General features: G+C 39.0%; 2 protein-coding genes across 14 annotated transcripts in view; one reads left to right on the top strand and one right to left on the bottom strand.

Moving 5' to 3' along the window:
• The window catches only part of LOC127532014 (zinc finger protein 239-like), a 97,917-nt gene extending 85,092 nt beyond the window's left edge, over positions 1-12,825 (top strand). Inside the window, exons 2-3 of one of the 3 annotated variants that reach the window (XM_051943017.1) lie at positions 10,422-11,054; positions 11,139-12,825. In XM_051943017.1, coding sequence (XP_051798977.1) covers positions 10,422-11,054; positions 11,139-11,494 — 989 coding nt within the window. In that variant the 3' untranslated portion in view covers positions 11,495-12,825. Of the gene's footprint in view, positions 1-9,252; positions 9,546-10,421 lie in introns of those variants that run through there. The other 2 variants (XM_051943016.1, XM_051943015.1) reach the window with 2 other exon arrangements.
• The window catches only part of LOC127531965 (zinc finger protein OZF-like), a 320,874-nt gene that overhangs the window by 230,668 nt on the left and 71,251 nt on the right, over positions 1-18,955 (bottom strand). For 9 of the 11 annotated variants that reach the window (XR_007939197.1, XR_007939195.1, XR_007939192.1 and 6 more), the window contains one exon: positions 5,761-5,862. The exons of 1 other annotated variant lie outside the window; for it this stretch is intronic. Coding sequence is in view for 2 of the 10 variants with exons in the window: in XM_051942677.1 (XP_051798637.1) it covers positions 5,761-5,778 (18 nt within the window). In the remaining 8 variants the exon portion in view is untranslated. Of the gene's footprint in view, positions 1-355; positions 3,466-5,760; positions 5,863-18,955 lie in introns of those variants that run through there. One more of the 11 variants, XM_051942678.1, reaches the window with a different exon arrangement.

Genomic DNA, 18,955 nt, shown 5'->3' with positions numbered 1-18,955 from the left:
TCTCGGGCACAAACTCCGTTTCAAATCATTGACTATTTCCCCCCAAAAAACTTGTTTTTTTAAAATCATAAACTGTGGATATTTACAATGCTATCTATGAAATATTAGCTCAGTAAGTCAGATACTTTCTTAGAAGTTTTTCAGTGGACTGCAGACCCAGTTTCACTCGTTTTATTTTGTCACACTGAAATTTGAGGCTGTTTGAAGATGAATATCTCAAGAACAATTCGAGATAAAAGCCTGAAACCTTCACTTGTCTTACTAACATCAGCAGATCAGATTGCTGTTAAATACAGCAGTGGAAAGAAGTTTTTGGACATCCAATACATTTGTGAAATAATGCATTAAGAATCACTTTGAGGTCTTCAAGAGTCATTTATTTTAGTACAATCATAAAACTAAACACATCCTAAAAAAAGACATTAAAACTGAAAATTGACTGGTTCCATAAAATATTTCTTGCAAACAACAAACCAAAAAAATATCATTTGTATTTGTGTCTTTCTGATGCAGCCACACCCTTAGAAACACACGAAAAAGACTTTTCAACAAATATTTCATAATGGTAGTGTCTACAGATACGGACTCGTACCCGTAGCCTGTGGGCTACGGATACAGCACTTTCCATTTGCCAGACAGATACGGACCCGTATGCGAGTCTCGCGAGTCAAGAAGCTGCTAACCACTGAAAACTGTTGAAAGGTAAGCAAACGCCACGGTGGCGAAGCTAATTTTGCCTAATAAATGTGGAAAAAGGGTTAACTTGCAACTTTTTTGTAATTTGCTGAGCAATAATCAAAGAAAATAACAAACTGCGTCTCCTTTACTGAAGAGCGCTACCGAGTATAACCGGAACGACCTGAATGCTTCCGATCATTAATAGATGCACACTGTCACGTGTCTCGTCTCAGCCAATCAGGAAAAAGGATTCAGACTAACCCAGGTGTTGTGCAATTTTCACACTCCCCGGAAAAATCTGACTCCCCCTTCGCATGAACGCGTGTGACTTACTTTTCACTCTGTGGCCACTTGACGGGGTTTTCTGTTGTACGTTTACTGCTTTTGCTGTTGTTTTTGGGTTAAATGTGACTAAGTACCGACCTGCAGACATGTTTTCCTGTTAAATATGATTAGGTGACATGTTTCTCCTCCTCTTCTCATTCGTATGTGCGCACCCTAAATGGCATCGGGGAGATTCTACGCTACTCTCAGCTTCACTCCTATGAGGACATCAGGACAGGACAGGGTGTAGTCGCCAAATATTGTTCACATTCCATCAGTGTTCTACACGTGTCATTAAAATAATTGTTCACTGAGAAAACTTCATACAGTGGGGAAAATAAGTATTGAACGCGTCAACTTTTTTCTCATCACATTTATTTTCAAAGATGCAATTCAAACAAAATTTCTACCAGACATTGATATTAACTCAAATAATCCACACATGAAAAGAAATCACAACATTCAGGTCCATAAATAATGATTATGTGGAATTAAGTGAGATAACACAGGAAAAAAGTATTGAACACGCTAACTGAGACTCATCTAATACTTGGTGGAGAAGCCTTTGTTTGCAATGACAGCTTCCAGACGCTTCTTGTATGTTTTAACTAATCGCCCACACTGCTCAGGTGTGATTTTGGCCCATTTCTCTGCACAGATTGTCTTTAAATCTTGAATATTCTTTGGTGCCCTCTGGTGAACCCTTTTCTTGAGTTCTTTCCACAAATGTTCAATTGGATTTAAGTCAGGTGATTGACTAGGCCATTCTAACAGATTGATTTTCTTTTTTGAAACCATTTGAGAGTCAACTTTGCCGTGTGCTTTGGATCGTTGTCCTGCTGGAAGGTCCAGCCACGTCTCATCTTCATCATCCTGATGGATGGTAGCAGATTCATATCAAGAATTTCCCGATACACGGCTCCATTCATTGCTCCGTCAATTATATGAAGTTTGCCAGTACCATGAGATGAGAAACAACCCCATGCCATGATGCTTCCACCTCCAAACTTCACTGTTGGTACAGTGTTTTTTGGGTGATGTGCAGTGCCATTTCTCCTCCAAACATGGTATGTAGTATGACAGCCGAAAAGTTCAATTTTGGTCTCATCTGACCAGACACATTCTCCCAGTATTCTACAGGCTTGTCAAGATGCTGTTTAGCAAACTTTAAACGAGCTTCAACATGTCTTTTGTTGAGGAATGGAGTCTTGAGAAAAAAGGTGACGCGTTCAATACTTATTTTCCCCACTGTATATTAAAGACATTATACATAAATAACAGACATATTTTGATGCCATATCTTGCATTCTTTGGGAGTCCGATTTTAAGTAAGGAGATACAGTAATTTTGAACATGCATTATTTTGAAAGTCAGTGAAATAAATACCTCTGAAATAAAGATTTTCATAAACTGTGTACTGTTGTTATTCCTTTACTTGTTGGTCACATATAACTCATAAACAAACTTACTCAAATTTATTAATTCCATCACAAAAATTAAAAAATCATAAAAATTGCCAAGGGTATGAATAATTTTGAGGACAACTGTATGATAGGCACTGTAATTGTGTGTACACTGTGACTGAGACCAGTCTTTACATACCTCACTGTGACACTGATTGAATGCTTTCTTTCTGGTGTGGATCTGCTGGTGTTGTTTCAAGGAATACAAAGTTGTAAAAGCCTTCTTGCACTCATTACATCTGTATGGTCTCTCCCCAGTGTGGACACATTGGTGAACTTTGAGGTATTTAATGTAGCTGTAGCGCTTCCCACACTGGTCACAAATGTATGGTTTAACCCCAGTGTGGGTCACTTCATGAGCTTTTAACTGTGAGTACCGTACAAATGGTTCACCACAGTGATCACATACCCACAAATCATGTCCAGTGTGGATGCGTTGGTGATATTTTAAGTCCTGTTGGTGCTTGAAAGTTTTTTCACAGGAGTCACAGTGGTACCGCTTTCTACCAGAATGGGGGCATTGATGGATCAACTGTTCATGCTGAGTAAAGGTTTTCAAACACTGATCACAGTTGAATCGTTTAACTCCACTGTGAATGAGTTGATGATTTTTTAAGTGACTCTTATGAGTAAAAGCCTTTCCACACTGATCACAGCTGAACAATTTAACTCCACTGTGAATAAGTTGATGATTTGCTAAATTACTCTTCCGAGTAAAAGCCTTTCCACACTGAGCACAGCTGAATGGTTTAACTCCACTGTGCATGAGTTGATGACTTCTTAACGTACTCTTGTGAGTAAAAGCCTTTCCACACTGATCACAGCTGAATGATTTGTCCACAGTGTGAATATGTTTGTGAATTCTTAGCTTTGTTGCTGTGATAAAAGTCTTGCCACATTGCTCACAACTCAGTGATTCATCTCTTTTTGCCGTTGTTGCTGAACCATCCTTATCCTCCTCAGAGGTCCCACATCTCACTCCATTGCTGTGTTTACATTTCTGTAACAAAAGACAAAGATAAAAACAGAGGCAGTGATGGAAGAGCAATCATGAAAAAAAATTAACCTAAAAGTCTCAATTACATGTAGTTGGACATGAGGCTGAAACAAGATCAAGAATCTGCAGACATGCTAGCAGCTTTGTCATTAGAAACCTAGAAATGTGTCAACAGCACACTCACAATGTCAACAAAACTATTTTCACAGGCCGATAGTTTTCAGCTTTCTGCACGGTAGTTTTAGAATATTGGGTAGTAAAATCTGTCCATCACCGTGAAAAGCAAAGCAGAGCTGGGACTGATGGGATTGTACCACCAGGATCTCTTGATCCCCAGATTTTCCGTTAAGTTACATTACTGGAGAAATGTACAATATGAAAAGCATACAACATCAATGTCCAGATTGAGGTCTTAATGGCAGCAGGGTCAATTCAGACCACCAACACTTTCTAGTTTCTCCTCGGGGATCAGATGTTGATGCCAGTCCAGAAAAGATCTGTAATTCTGCCACTGAATTCTGGATTTGACCCCAACGACCCGGGCAATTTGTTGTGCAGCAGTTACACAAACGTTCACCATCAAACAACAAAAGCAACAAAACAGTAAAACAGTTAAAGAAATAGCAACGATTAAAGGAAATCTTTTAAAAATGTAAAAAAAACACAGTAAAACAATTAAAAGCAAAATAAAAGCCATTTAAAGAAAAATCAAACAAAACATAAGATAGACAGGGACATCGGCAGCAATCTTGGTCATTTAGTCAGACGTAGTAAAAGTTTTCAATAAACGGCCACCGATGTAATCAGGTAGAGGACTTTTCTTTGGACTGCACTGTTTGAGACACCAGATTACATTGCCCACATCAAGAAAGGGATTCTGTGGAGACGCTGACATGAGACAGTTTTTAGTCTCAGCATGTTTAGCCCTAAAATCATGGGAGTCAAACCTGACATAAAAACTGTTTAGACTTTGAACCAGCTCTAAATCAGAATTATAACCACTGAGCTGAACTCTCTCATTGACACATTAATTAGTCCCAGTGATCAGATTCATGCCATCCCAGACTGAACTGAGGTTGTTCATTTTGAGCTGAGACTCAAGTTTGTCTTTGTATTGTCTTTTGTGGGTCCTGATCTCCTACTTTATTTCCTTCTGTCAGTTATACAGATTTAGTGCATTTCCTTCTCTGAAGACTGTTTTCTTTCTGTACAGTAGGTCTTTAAGCTTCTTAGAAAGCCATGGCTTAGTGTTTGGATATAGTTTAACAGCTTTATCAGGAATAACACTGGTTTCACAGTCTGTGACCCAGCTACTCATAAGTTCAGTCGGTTCATCAATACCAGCTGAGGACTCCTTAAACACGTCTCAGTCAGTAACCTCCAGACATCCCTGCAGAGTGTGACAAACTTTCACTCTGATGTTCTGCACTTTGCCTTGCTTCAGTCATTCCCATGGTGTTGTTCTGTGCATGTAATTGTTTGGACAGATAAACGTCAAACCACAGCAATCTGGAAACTGCACCCAAGGATGAACCACACCAGTGGAGGCCCACAAATGTCTTCCTGATGTCTTGGCTGATTTCTTTAGATTTTCTAATGTCGTCACACAAGGAAGCAGTGTGTTTGAGGTGTGCCTGAAAATACATCTTAATCTATCAAAACCTTTCAAAGTCAGGACATCATTATCTTGAAGGCATGGCAATCTTAGTGTATGCAAACTTCTGATTGTGAAGAAAGTAATAAAAATTCTCTCTAAAAAATAATCTCTCTTTCGTTATTCTGGCATTTAAAGATAATTTTGGTCATCTTAACAGACATAAAACAGGAGAAGCATTGCCAGATTTAATGTCAGATCGTGTAAATTAAAAAAAAAAGGGTTATGTGTCATTTATACAGTGTAAGTAAACTTCTGGGTTCAACTGTCTGAATTTCTTGAGAAGGAAAAGGCTGGTAAACTCACAATGCTCAAAAGTATTATTCTCTACCAAAGAAAATGCTGCTCTTTACCTTCCTCAACAACTTGCTTGAAAAACAAGACTTTTCTTCCGTCACTTATCTTCATCACCATGTAAGACATTTTCAGAAAGTATGATCAGCAGCTAGTTCAGCCTCAAACAAAAAAACAAGCAGCTTCCTAGCAGTCCACCATTATATCCTCAGTACAGCTGCTTCTGCAGAGCTACATCTCTCCAGCCAACGTCACCTGGCTTTGGTCGGCCCATCTAACCAACTGGAGCAACTTTAGACATTTTAAAGAACAAATGAATGATAATAATGTAACAGTGATATGTTTCTCACTTTTTGTGAAGAATCCATGTTTCCTCCGTTGTTGAGCTCAGACTAAATGGCTGCCAACATTCCTCTGCTCCTCCGTCAGACTCTCCTCCTCCTGCCAATCACCTGTCACATCAAACACATCTTCATTAGGATACCACTCTATACACAAGTGTCAGAGTGTCCCATATGTTCATCAGCCAACACAGAGGACACATTTCAACTCAATAGTTCACTTTTAGCTCTTTTCAGTTTCAACTAAAACTGATACAAATGAACTTAAACTGTTAAAAATAAGGAACATAGACAGAAAACAGAGATGGAAAAAGAGAATAAAGAGAACATAAAGATGCTACTGCAGTTGATTCAAGACAGGACTGCTGGTAGAAAACTGTTCATGCTGTAAGTTCGTAAATGTATTTTACTGCTCAGTGTTCTGTTTAAAGGCAGCTCTCACTCTCTGTTCTTTGCACTCTCCCATAGTGTCAAGTGTCCTCCCACTTTCAATGACAGGTGATTCTCATTGATGATTTTTCTCACAGTTTCTGCAGTTTCCCCACTTGAAAAAGGATGTTTCATCTACCCAGGGTTTGAGCAGGACTCCACTCATCAATCAGACAGTTGCTTTCTTTCTTTTCCCTCTTTTATTTTGCAGTGGTCGCAAATTCATGAGATACAGAGGTGGCAACTCTGATAGATTAAGGTGAAAAACCTTTAAACAGAACACAAAAGGACAATGTTCGCATTACTGCATTCAGCAAATAGTAACAACCATTCCTCATGGACATTTTCACCACATTGGCAAATGCCACTCCACTCAATTTATGTTTGTCAACCTCAACACCACATAAACTGAAGCGACAAATCATGGCATGAGCAATATTCAACCCAATACTGTACCACACATGAATTTATCTGCATTTTAAAGAGTTGATTTTGAACCACAGTTTAACAAATTACTCTGAGCATTTTTACCAATTTTTTTTACAGGGTTTATACACCAATCTTTAAGTTAAATTTACTACCATTTAATACCTTTTTTTACTACCTTCAGATTTTTTTTACAACCATCAAGACACCGAGTTCCAAGTATTAATCAGAAACCTTTTTTGATATGCACGCAGATTTTGACATACAACACTTACATCATACTTACCACTCTCCAAGGAGACCTAGTTATTTAGCTACAGGGTATTAGTTACAGTAGCTGGTGCAATATGAGGTGGGGTGCTTTGCTTCAGAGGCGCTTGAGTGATGGAATGGTATTGGATTTAAACTTACAACCTTCTCAAGATTGACTCCCAACCATTAGGCAACAGCTACTAATACTATAAAAGAAGAGATTCAGACAAAATATTGCACATTTATTTCCTGTCCCCATGGAAGGCTCCACTAGCCCATTAAGAACATGTTTAACAACCACACAAACCAGTAAAAACAAATTGAGACAAGGATTGAACAACCAACAAGGTTTAAATGACCAACAAATCTGCACGCAAATTTTCACAAAACACTTAATCAAAAAGAGAGCAGGATGACAAAATAAAAAAAATCTTGTGCCAAGTGCCTTAACCTTTCATAAAATAGAGAGAGAGACAGAGACAGAGAGAGAAAATAAAAATCTTACGGCAAGTGCGTCAGCTGCACAGCCTTGTCCTCGTTAGTTTTGTCCATTTGCACCAATTCCTTCTTCTCTTTGTATCTTCTCCTCAGAGAATTTCATTTTGTGATTAGTTCAGCCATTGCAATTTTGTCCAATCACCGCAACTTTCCCGCAATTTTGGCCCGCCTCCCGTGAGTTCCACCAATCATAGCAGTTCCCAGCGCAAACGTAATGCACGTATGTCACCGAATTCACTTCCTGTTTATGGTTTGAAGATGCAGACGTGCGATACTAATGTCTCTCATTTACCAATAAAAATTACTACTGAAGACCGTGATAAACAATTAATTCACTGATGTTCTTCACCAAAGCGGAGCTAAACTGTTTTACAACCGTGCAATATTGTGGTGGAATCCAAAAAAAGAAAAAAAATCATCGATTTCACTTTTTAAAAAAATAAATAAATCACGAAACATATTAGAACGGCTGAAATGAGCGGACAACAGACCAGACAAATCACCATGATGGAAACTGTTGCATCCAGATCCATTAGAGCCCTGAAAGAATGAGGTAAATTAGATTAATTATTCCACCAAAGAGTGGAGAGAAATGTCCATGTCGTCCGGAGGGTCGACCACCGCCTGAGCGGGACCCTACCACGGGCAACATGCTTTGTGGTTGGACAACTGGGGCAGACGGGGCGTCTCGGTCTCGCCGCTGAGAGCCACGGCGGAGTTATGTGACGATCAGCGTGTGTGAATCATTTCCTTGTTACCCACATCACTCAAAACGGACTCGGGATTTGAATGTAGTTTTCAGGGTCGCTCAGAAATGACACAAGGAGCAAATGATTAGACTTCGGCAGTGATACGGCTTAAAGTTTGGATCCACGTATAGGTTGTGGGAGAGCAATCTGCGGACAGATGAGCGCCAATCCGCGATCCCGCAGGCCGCGGTCGCTCTCAGAATACTGAGTAGAAGTGGCATCATCCAGGGAGAGCATGTCAAGTTAGCATTGCAGCAGCTAAGTCAGCTATGTGCTCAGTGCGCACGCGGAGGATTTCAGCTCTCGAACCATAGATATATACAAACGCTCTAACGACCAATGAATGCATTGCTATGACGTCGACGTGAGCGACTGACGAACGTTCCGGTATAAAATTTTGCAAGCAAGATATGTTCTATTTTATTGATGTTTTATTTTTTGATCAAAATGAAACAGCTCATTGTCTAAAAGAAAAAAATAATGCAAGTAACGGAATCCTGCACAGTTTGCCGCAGATCTTGATGCTTTCCCAACAGAAACTCGCGGCCACTTTGTTTGAACGCGGTCTTTCATTCTCAGTTCCTCCTTCGTGCTGCGTGTGTCCCCTTTTTTGCCGCCGGTGCCAAACCTGCAGCCGCAGATTTGTTCCGCCCCAGCTGAGTGTAGGAGCTGTGCGAAAATGCTTCTCCTTTGAGTTGACTCCCTGATTGAAAGCTTCTTTGAATGCTTCAAACAGTCATTCTCTAATATCAGCCCAGAAAAACGGATCAAAGTGGGTTGTAAGTCAATCTGGAGCCGCTGATTTCCCCAAAGACATTTTCATTCCAGCTCTATCAATCTCTCCAAACACGTGCTTTTAAAGTCAGTCTGAGGGATAAATGCTTTGACTTTTTAAGAAACAAAAGAAGAGGGGGACTAATTTTACTGTTCAAGGTAAGATGGGAAAAGTAAGAAGGCACTTCAGTGGTGCAAGAAGAGACTCAACTTTCTCATGACCACAGGACTGCATAAGAAAATATGGAGGATTCTCTAAGGACTATGAGTAACATCCAGTAGGTGGCAGCAATACGCCAGTGATGCGTCTAGTCTGCCTAATTCAATGAGGAAGAAGAAAGTAACTCAGTGTTTCTGCCGGAACTTCACAGTGTGACACCCGGCGGATGTAAACAAAGAAGCATGAGCAGAGTTTGCTTCACTACTGTGTGGACTGAGCTATAAAACGGCTGTATTATAGTATGAATGAGAAATATCAGAGCGATAAAGTAACGATGTGTTCAGTTGAGTATCTGAGAGAGTTGATCAGCGACAGACTAGCTGCTGCTGCTGGAGAAATATTCTCAGAGTTTGAAAAAACCATCGTCCAGTACCAGGAGGAGATCGATCGTCAGCGCAGACTGCTGGATGTAATCTGGAAACCACACATCCCCTTACAACCCATAGGTGTGTCTGTGTTTTGATGGTGAAGAATTCCACTTCTCGCATGTAGAACATCATGAAGTGTTCAGATGAACTGTGACACACTGTGAGGAAGAGAGAATGGGCTCATAATATGGAGTCTGTTAGTTGATGCTGTGTGGAGTTTTAAAAACGTGATCGTTGTGTTGATTGACCCTGGAAGCAAGAACCAAAGTTTCCTGTTCAGAGGTGCTGGAAGTGTTTATCTGAACTACTCCACACTGACAGCAACTGCACTGTGTTATCAAACAGTTTAATAATAAAACTCTGACAGAGGACTCAGTCATTCCATCATTTAAGTCCAGAGACATAATTCCATGTATAGAGATCATTCATGATCTAAAGAAAGCGCACGTACAGAGTTAGAGAGTATAGAAGTAATGTGTTCAACTGCATTCCACTATTAACATGTTGGGTTTCACTGATGAGTCAAATCAACAGTACAGTAACCAGCAGTAAAATAAGAATAACATTAAAATCCAAATGTCCTGACAGGTTTGAAGGCTGAAGAGGACAGCAGCTTTATTCAGACAGATTTTAATGGATCCCCATCAAACCTGTCTGTGTGGTGTGTAGAAAAGTACCCAGTGGTGTTTACCATTAGAACTTTGTGATCCTGTATCCACTGTGGAACAACGTGTTCATAGAAACGTTCAGTCATTTGGAGATGCTTGTATCATTCCTGCTGCTGTTTCATGGCTCAAAGATTTCTATTATAAACCATCATATTCTTTTTGCATCAAACATTCAACTCTTGAGCTGATTTTTGTTGGAGACAGCCAGTCCTGGACAAAGTGACAGATGTGTGTTCTCTCATCATCACAGTAGTCACCATTATCTTTTGTCTCTTTTTCCCTCCAGAGCTCCCACAGTCTTATGTCTGTGAGAATGAGAAGACTGTTGTTGACCATCAGCCCCATGACCAGGAGAGAAACTCCATGGTGGATCATGAGGACCCAGAGCCTCTACGGATTAAAGATCAGCAGGAGGAACTCTGCACCAGTCAGGACCAATCAAACCCAGAGATTTCTCAAATTAAAATGGAACAGGAAGAATTGTGCACCAGTCTGGACCAATTAGACCCAGGGTTACCACAAATTAAAGTGGAACAGGATGAACTCTGCTCCAGTCAGGAGGAAGAGTTAATTGGATTGAAACAGGAGACTGATACCTTTGAGGTGACTCCTGCTGATGAGGAAAGTGACCACAGTGAACCAAAACCAAACAGTGATCAGCTCCTGTTTCACATCTCTTGTGTAGCTGAGAGCCCAGATCAGGAAGGAAGCAAGGATGTAGACTCAGGATCAACTAGATGTATCGAGCAGAAACCAAGACATCAGAGTAACAACAGTCACAGTAATGATGTAGACAATGCTCCAACATCAGCGAGACAGTGTGATAATGACAAGGCAAGAAAATGTGCAACATGCAAGGTCTGTGGAAAAGCTTTTAGTCGTAAATCAAATTTAATCAAACATCACAGAACCCACACAGGTGAGAAGCCATATTCTTGTGAAACCTGTGGAAAAAGCTTCAGTCAGCGGAGCTCTTTGACTGAACACTTGAAATATCACACAGGTGAGAAGCCGTATGTTTGTGGAACCTGTAAAAAAGGCTTTATTCGACGGACCCATTTGACTGCCCACATGAGATGTCACACAGGTGAGAAACCATATGTTTGTAACATTTGTGGAAAAAGATTTTCTAGTTCATCAGCACATAATAGGCACATGGCAGTTCACAAAATGGTAAAGCCATATTCTTGTGGAACCTGTGGAAAAAGCTTCAGTCAACGGCGCTCTTTGACTGTCCACATGAGATGTCACACAGGTGAGAAGCCATATTCTTGTGGAACCTGTGGAAAAAGCTTTAAACATAGTTATCAATTAAAAGCCCACATGAGAATCCACACAGCTGAGAAGTCAGGATCCTGAAACATCTGTGAAAAATAAAGAAGAACTAAGGTTGAAACAACATGTAAGAATTTGTACAGGTTAAAAGTAAATGTTTTAGATTTAAAGCACCTTTAGTCTGTGCTTCAACAACAATTGTGAGGAAGTATGTAAACAATCCTTGATGATTAGACCAGATAGAGTCTGGACTGTGGTGGTGGAGCAGCAGGCAGAAGAACCAAACTGAATGTCTGGATGGATATGGTATTGGTACAGACTGCTACATTTCTGCTATCATGACATCCTTCATCAGCAGAGCACTGATTGGAGATAATGTGAAGCTGTTTGGAACATTTTCACATCCTACTGAGAGAACATGGCTGTTCAGGTGTGAACATACTGCTGGAATCCACTCAGCTTGAGCTCTGCTGTCTTTCTAGTAAAAGGAGGCAACGAGATACAGACATTGTGACAGTAGGACACAACAGAGTGTGTCACTGCAGCAGAGGAGATCTGGACGTGAAATAAAGTTGTAATAAAACGTCTACAGCTCCATGACTGCTTCATGAAATGTTTTGAATGTTTTCAAACAGATGAACATTTACAAGTTGTTTCATAATTAATGTAACATTGAAGAGCCCCAGCAAGAATAACTCTGAGTCAGATATCAAAGACATAACCAACATTATTATGTTTTCAAGCAACAGACATGTGGTTTTACTAGTAGTAGCTGATACACTCCTGCAAATGTCAAAACCAGAAATGTTAAAAAACAGGTGAAGCTGTGCTGCAGTTTCTGCTGGTTACATAAAGGTCTTATGCTATTTATTTCTTCTATTGTCACCACATAGGTCATCTGTGTGATTTGTTAGTAGGATCTCATTGTGTCGTCATACAGCACATTGAACCCTTGTATTGTCTGAACGTCCTGAACACTCCTCCTGTCCTCAGGGTCAGAAATGACCTGCCTCCACTGAGCCTCTAAAATAGAGCAGCTTAATGGAATTTTTAACCAAAAATCTATTTTACATGAAGAAACAACCTGTCATGCATCACACACTTTGTGAATGCCTGTTTTTGCTTCCTCAGAGGATAGAAAGACTGTATTTAATCAGTGAACACCATTCGTTTTTATTCCATTGTTCATGCTGTAACTGTTTTCTTTCTTTAAGTAGAGGTTTATTATCACTATTATTGCTGCTAAAGGTACTGCATAGGTGTAAACATTTCTTGTTTTGCAGGAGATAATACTTCTGTAGCCTAATAAAGTACCAGAAATGTGCAGAAATGAACTTGAAATGAATTTTTGAAGGGAAACAACAGTGTACTGTATACTGTACAATGGAATATAAAACTACAAAACTCAACTACCAGATACTAGTACTCTCTCATTTTTTGGGTCATTACTCCCACCTGAAAGATGCATAACCTACATCAATCATAAGAACAGAAAAAATAACAGATTCAAGCAAAATATTCCGAACATATTAAGCTCTAATTAACACATGGAGGACAGACTGCAACTGTATTTGTCACACGTGCAGCACACAGTATTTGTTTTACAGTCCTTGTTACTCCTGGATGACTGAAAAAAATCTGATCTCTGACCTGCTGGGTACTGAAACCTGAAAACTGCCCTCATGGCTTCAGCAATATCAGATTAGTCCATATTCATTTGAAAATCTGCAAATATGACAATCTCAACAGTCCAGAAGTAGCCAGGGTGTAGAATCTTGACCCCACTATGTATTATGCTAGTTATTTAGTGTTTTGTAACCTCGGTCACTTTTCCATGGGGGTCAATTTTCTATCTGACACCGGGTAAAAAATGACCTGAAGACAGTCTTTGTACCCTGGTGGTGTACAGCTTTGATGAAAATATAAACAAAAACAATGTTTCACTTTTTCTAATGTTGGGGTCACTTGAGGAAAAGTGATCAAATTTCAAGTTGAAAAAGGTCATTTAGGGGCCGTTCTATGCTATTAAACATGGTGGCCTGGTTCATTTTGACCCGAAGACAGCACTAAGGTTCAAACAACAGCAAATCAGTAAAAGTATTTTCCAGTTGAGTCTGCTAAGAATTTACCTCAAGTTTAAATAATGAGTCCACAGTATTATTAGTTATTTAAAGAAATGCATGACCAGAATTAGCAACAAAAATGACTAAAATGAGACACAAAATGAACATCTCATTTGGATCATTTTGTACATTTCTGTCTGTTTTTAGAAAAAAAAAGTGTCATAAATCAGACTGTAAATGATCTATGAACAAAGCTCTCTGTAAAAACCCTCAGAATGTTGAATAGAATAAATGTGGACAGTTTCATGACTGGAAGAGAAGATTTCTGGATCATTTTGTGTCTCATTTGTGTCATTATGTGTTTTGTTTTGGTCAGTTTACATCTTTCTGTCTGGTTTTAAACATTTTGCATCTTTTCATGGTTTTTTTTCTTCCATTTTGGTCATTTTGTGCCTTAATTTTGACCATTTTGTGGTTCATTTTGGTCATTTTTTTGGTTTATTTCTATTTAAAATTGTTCATCTTGTTAGTTCTTTTGGTCAGTTCACGTCTATTTCATCATTCTGTGACTCAGTGGCCATTTCTGTTTCAGTTTTCATCTCATTTTTGCTCTGAATTGCTCATTTTGTCTCTCATTTTAGTCATTTTGCATCACTTTAAGGTTGTTTTTTCATTTTCTACATTTTGTGTCTCATTTTTGTCATTTTTGCTTAATTTTAGTCCCATTTTGGACACTTATCTTTTTGTTTCACATTTGATGTCCCTTTTCTAATTTTATGGCTCATTGTGGTATTTTTCTATCTTGGTCGCATGTTTTATGTTCCATTTTGGTCATTTTGTGTCCCATTTGAACCCTCCCATAACATTGTTGGACCGTTCAGTAGACTCTGTTTGGGTCTTTTTCTCACCACTGAAACATTTTGTCCATTTTTGTCTCATTTTGGTCATTTTATAGATTAGATTAGATCCAACTTTACTGTCATTGCACAGAGAACAAGTACTAAGACAGTAAATGCATGTTTTAAAAGTCCATTGTGATGTCAGAGAGAAGAACTAACAACTGTTACCACATTCCATATTCTGAAGAAAAACATGGAAACACTTGAGAAAGTCAGTTTAACACACAAAGCTTGGAGATATTGGAGAGTTGTGAAGATTTCAAGTGTGAAACTTGTGAAGACATTGTGAGCAAAGACTGTGACAGAAAAATGAAGCCTCCTCAGCCAGATAGGAAACATTCAGGTAAGACAGAAGTCCAGACAACGAGCTGCAACTCAGCTCCAGATATCAAACTACACACTGACATGTTAGACTGAAGTTTTCACAACACTGACAAGCTAACATTTGCTCATTTTGTGCCTTATTTTGATCAGTTTGCATCCTTAGGGTTGTTAGTGGATAAAATGTTGTCATTTTTCATCTCTCTTTGTTTTTGTTCCATTTGGGTGACTTAAAGACTGTTTTTGTTGAATTTGGTCATTTTGTGTCTCATTGAGGCTCATTTTCATCATTTTGTCTCTAACCTTGGTCAATTTTTGTGTTTAGGATTGTTTTTACTCGCCATTTTTCGTGCTTTCAAAGTTTTTTGTTCCATTGTGAACATTTTGTGTCTCATTTAGATCATTTTTTTTGTATCATTGTGGACATTTTGCGTCTGTTTAAGGTTTTTCTGTTTCATTTTATGTCTCATTTTGTTCATTTCAGTCTGTTTTTAGGGGAAAAAAGTGTCATAAATCAGACTGTAAATGATATATGAACAAACCTCTCTGTAAATATATATCTAACCATTGTGATAGGGATAAATAGAAGTTCCAATCTGTTGATTTTAATTGCAGGATAATGCTTTATTAAAATATATTTCAACAGGGAAATAGCAATAGCCATTAAATCATCAGACAATTAATCAATATAACTATTGATTAATATTTCAGTGGCTCGTCATGATTCCTAACTGCTACTATGCTTTCATAGAAGAAGATCACCCACATTATGTAATTTGGAGGGGGAGAGCAGACGGTGTGGCCACATCCGGCTGATCACCTGAAGAACGACGAGCCTTGGAGCCTCCAGGGGGAAGCAGAGAGAGTTCAGTCCAGATTTAGATCTGCTTGTGTCCTTTTTTGTTGTTTGGGCCAATAAAAACTTTGTTAGAATCCTCTCTGGTGTCATTCCTAATAAACAGATGATATAATGTGTGTTTGTAATGAAGAACTCAGAGTCAGGATTTTTAGTTCTCATTTCATCACTAGAACAGGACTTAAAGACTCAAATCAGGATCAAGTGTGGCTGCACAAAAAGCTGATTTTCACTGGACAATAATGTGTGAAAGTCTGTCAGCAGTCTGGAGATTCACTGCTTCCTCTCTCATTTCACACTTTGTGCAGCTCAAATGCTTTTAGTTCAAGTGAGCGTCAGAGGAACACCACATCCTGATTTTCACTCTCAACATTTGACTGGAAAAAGATGCAAACACCACATTTGGCTCCTGGAAGAATCACAACTTCCATCTTTGAAGAGGAACAAGTTTACAAGGAATCATTTAGAAGGATTTGACAAAGAAACACATTTAATCCATGAATGTGAAAACATGTTTGTGAGGGACAGAGTCATGGAGAGACTCAACTATCTGTTCAACACTGTTTCTCTACCAGGAGGAGACTCTGGAGACTCAACTCAGCACAGAGACACTGAAGAACCAGAATCCAGGATAGAGAGGATGAGTGAATGTGGTGTTGAAGGTGTGGAGGTGGATCAGAGAGTCAGAGGTGGATCAGAGAGTCAGAGGAGACTCTGTAGAAGGACAGAGTTCCAGCAGGAACGTCCACATAAACTGAAACTCTGTGAGAGACTGAGGAAGACCTGATGGATGTTTGACTGTGATTATACCTGACAGAGCAAGCATCACTATGAGCAACCCTGTCTCCACAAAGTTACATTCTCAGACAACTAAAATGCATTTTCAGTTACGTGCAACAGAAACGTAATTGGTCTGGCGTTACGTTGATCTGTAACATATTCAAAATGCGTTTGTTGCTTGTTAAATGGATGCTGCAGTCACATGTTTGTGGATACAGTGTGGTGGTGTCATGTCTTCTGTCAAGTACCACAAGAAAAGACGGGAAAATAAATCCTCCCTTTGCAATTTCATCGGGACGAAGTCCTCAGTGTGTTTTAATAATAATTCTCCTGCGTGGTGTTTTATTCTGACAGTGACATGGATCTGTTTCCTTCCCTGGGGTGGTTCTGCTAGCGTTTTTTACTTGACTAAATATACTGAATAATAAGTTTGACACGAAAGGAGAAAACTGGAATGAGTGTTGTTTCAGTCTCCCTCGTAGTTTTCCCCTAGCTGTCATGTCATTCATACTTTAACACTGCCATGGGCCAGATCGGCCTTTTGGAATAGCCTCGTGGAGACTTCATTCCAGCTACACGGCAGCGGTTTGGATTTCTGATTTACTTTGTATGTTGCTTACCGGAACACTTTCATTTAGGACCGGAAGTGCGCGCTTCACTCCGCTTTCGTCGTTCTGTAACCAATCAGAGCGTGGCTAAATATTAAAGCTGTGCTGCAGCGACCAGACAGAACAGCGACACCTAGTGTGTCTGCATTGAAATTACATGTTCCTTCTTGAAAACCAGGGCAGAAAGGTTCACTGTGCCACATTTATTCAACCTTTTCAAAACGCTTTTTGTAATACGTTTTAGATGCAGCTTGCAGATGTTTCTGAAGATGTGTAGTGACCACCTGACCCAGATGATAGGTTTCTAGAACAATTGCAAATGAAAGTAGAAAGACTAAGTCCTTACACTGTTGGAAGAATTTTATTCAAATCTAACACAAATAACTCTGCACTTTAAATACTATAGATTGGCTCATTAGAAAATAAAAAGCTGTTTGCTGAAACTTACTTTGTCTTCTGTCCTTCTAATGATCTTTGAAAAAGGAAAGCTCCCTGTATTGGATCTCTCGGTGCACTCATCACATTGTTCTCCTCAATAGATCAAAATTAGAACAGTTGAGAGGTACTGTTGTGAGTCAATGTCAACACTCATGATTTGTTCACGTTGACCATTGTTTTGATGCCATTTAACAGAGGGGACTAGAGCAACACTGTAACAGGCTTGATTTTCTTTTTATGCACGGCCTTATAGTAGTACATGACCAAACCCTCACTGAATGATTCAGACACCTTAACAGCAATGTAATGTGGTATGGAAACTCAATAGAATCTAACTGTACAATACATCCAAATGGAAACAAATGGCAAATGACACTGCAACAATGTCTCAGTATTGAAATAATACAAACATTGCTCTATAAGATAACTTTCACTGACTCAGCAAATAGTCAGACATAATTGGATTGACATTAAAACATGTTCTACATACCTGTAGTTTGACCTTTTCTTTTACCTCCTCTGTTTGGGCTCTTGCTCCCAGCCTTGCTTCCTTGAACTATGTTCACATGTCCCACCATGTGACTGCAGGCTCTTTTCCAGCAGCTACACCTGAAGCTTTTTTTAGAGTTTTTTAGGGAAAGTATCAAAAATATATATTATTAATTTAAGGTAACTCTAATTTCAAATCAAAAACATCTCTGTAGATTTGAGAAATCTTGTATGTTATGAACCCCAGCAGAAAATGAACTGCCTTTCTGTAGCAGAGCTCCAGTCAACGTCGTCTTGACAAGTAATTCTTGTGTTCAAAACCGAAGTACTTCAGCTAGTAAATACTATGTAAGGCTTGATTAAAGATAATACTACACTTGTTTTTTATGAATCAGTACATGCCCTGTTCAGTTTCACTCAGAAATGTCCAGTCTGTCTTCTTTCACCCTTTCCACATCATAGCATAAAGACTCTGCATGACATCAGAGTCACAGGAGTCAATTTTATTGACCAGTCATCTTCTATGAGAGCATTAGAAATTAAAATGCTTCCATTTTGAAATCAGCATGTCAGTTGCAACATCACAAAGCAACATCATGCTGTGTAAACATGTTTTTTTTCCACCTATAGCACTTGGTTAAGTGTATTAAAATTCAAATTAGAGTCACTACTCTGGACAGATTTTGGATGATATTTTTTCAAAACATACCCTCATTCTGGGATTGTGCCATTTGTCCTCTCGGGGACAAACTCCGTTTCAAATCATTGACCATCTCCCAAAAAAAACTTGTTTTTTTAAAATCATAAACTGTGGAGATTTACAATGCTATCTATGAAATATTAGCTCAGTATGTCAGACACTTTCTTAGAGGTTTTTCAGTGGACTGTCGATCCAGTTTCACTCGTTTTTATTTTGTCACATTGAAATTTGAGGCTGTTTGAAGATGAATATCTCAAGAACAATTCTAGATAAAAGCCTGAAACCTTCACTTGTTTGTCTTGCTCACATCAGCAGATCAGATTGTTGTTAAATACAGCAGTGGATTGGACATCCCATACATTTGTGAAATAATGCATTAAGAATCACTTTG

Source organism: Acanthochromis polyacanthus, chromosome 22 (assembly GCF_021347895.1).
Source record: "Acanthochromis polyacanthus isolate Apoly-LR-REF ecotype Palm Island chromosome 22, KAUST_Apoly_ChrSc, whole genome shotgun sequence".
In the NCBI taxonomy this organism is placed as follows: domain Eukaryota; kingdom Metazoa; phylum Chordata; class Actinopteri; family Pomacentridae; genus Acanthochromis; species Acanthochromis polyacanthus.
This window is presented reverse-complemented; position numbering and strand designations above follow the sequence as displayed.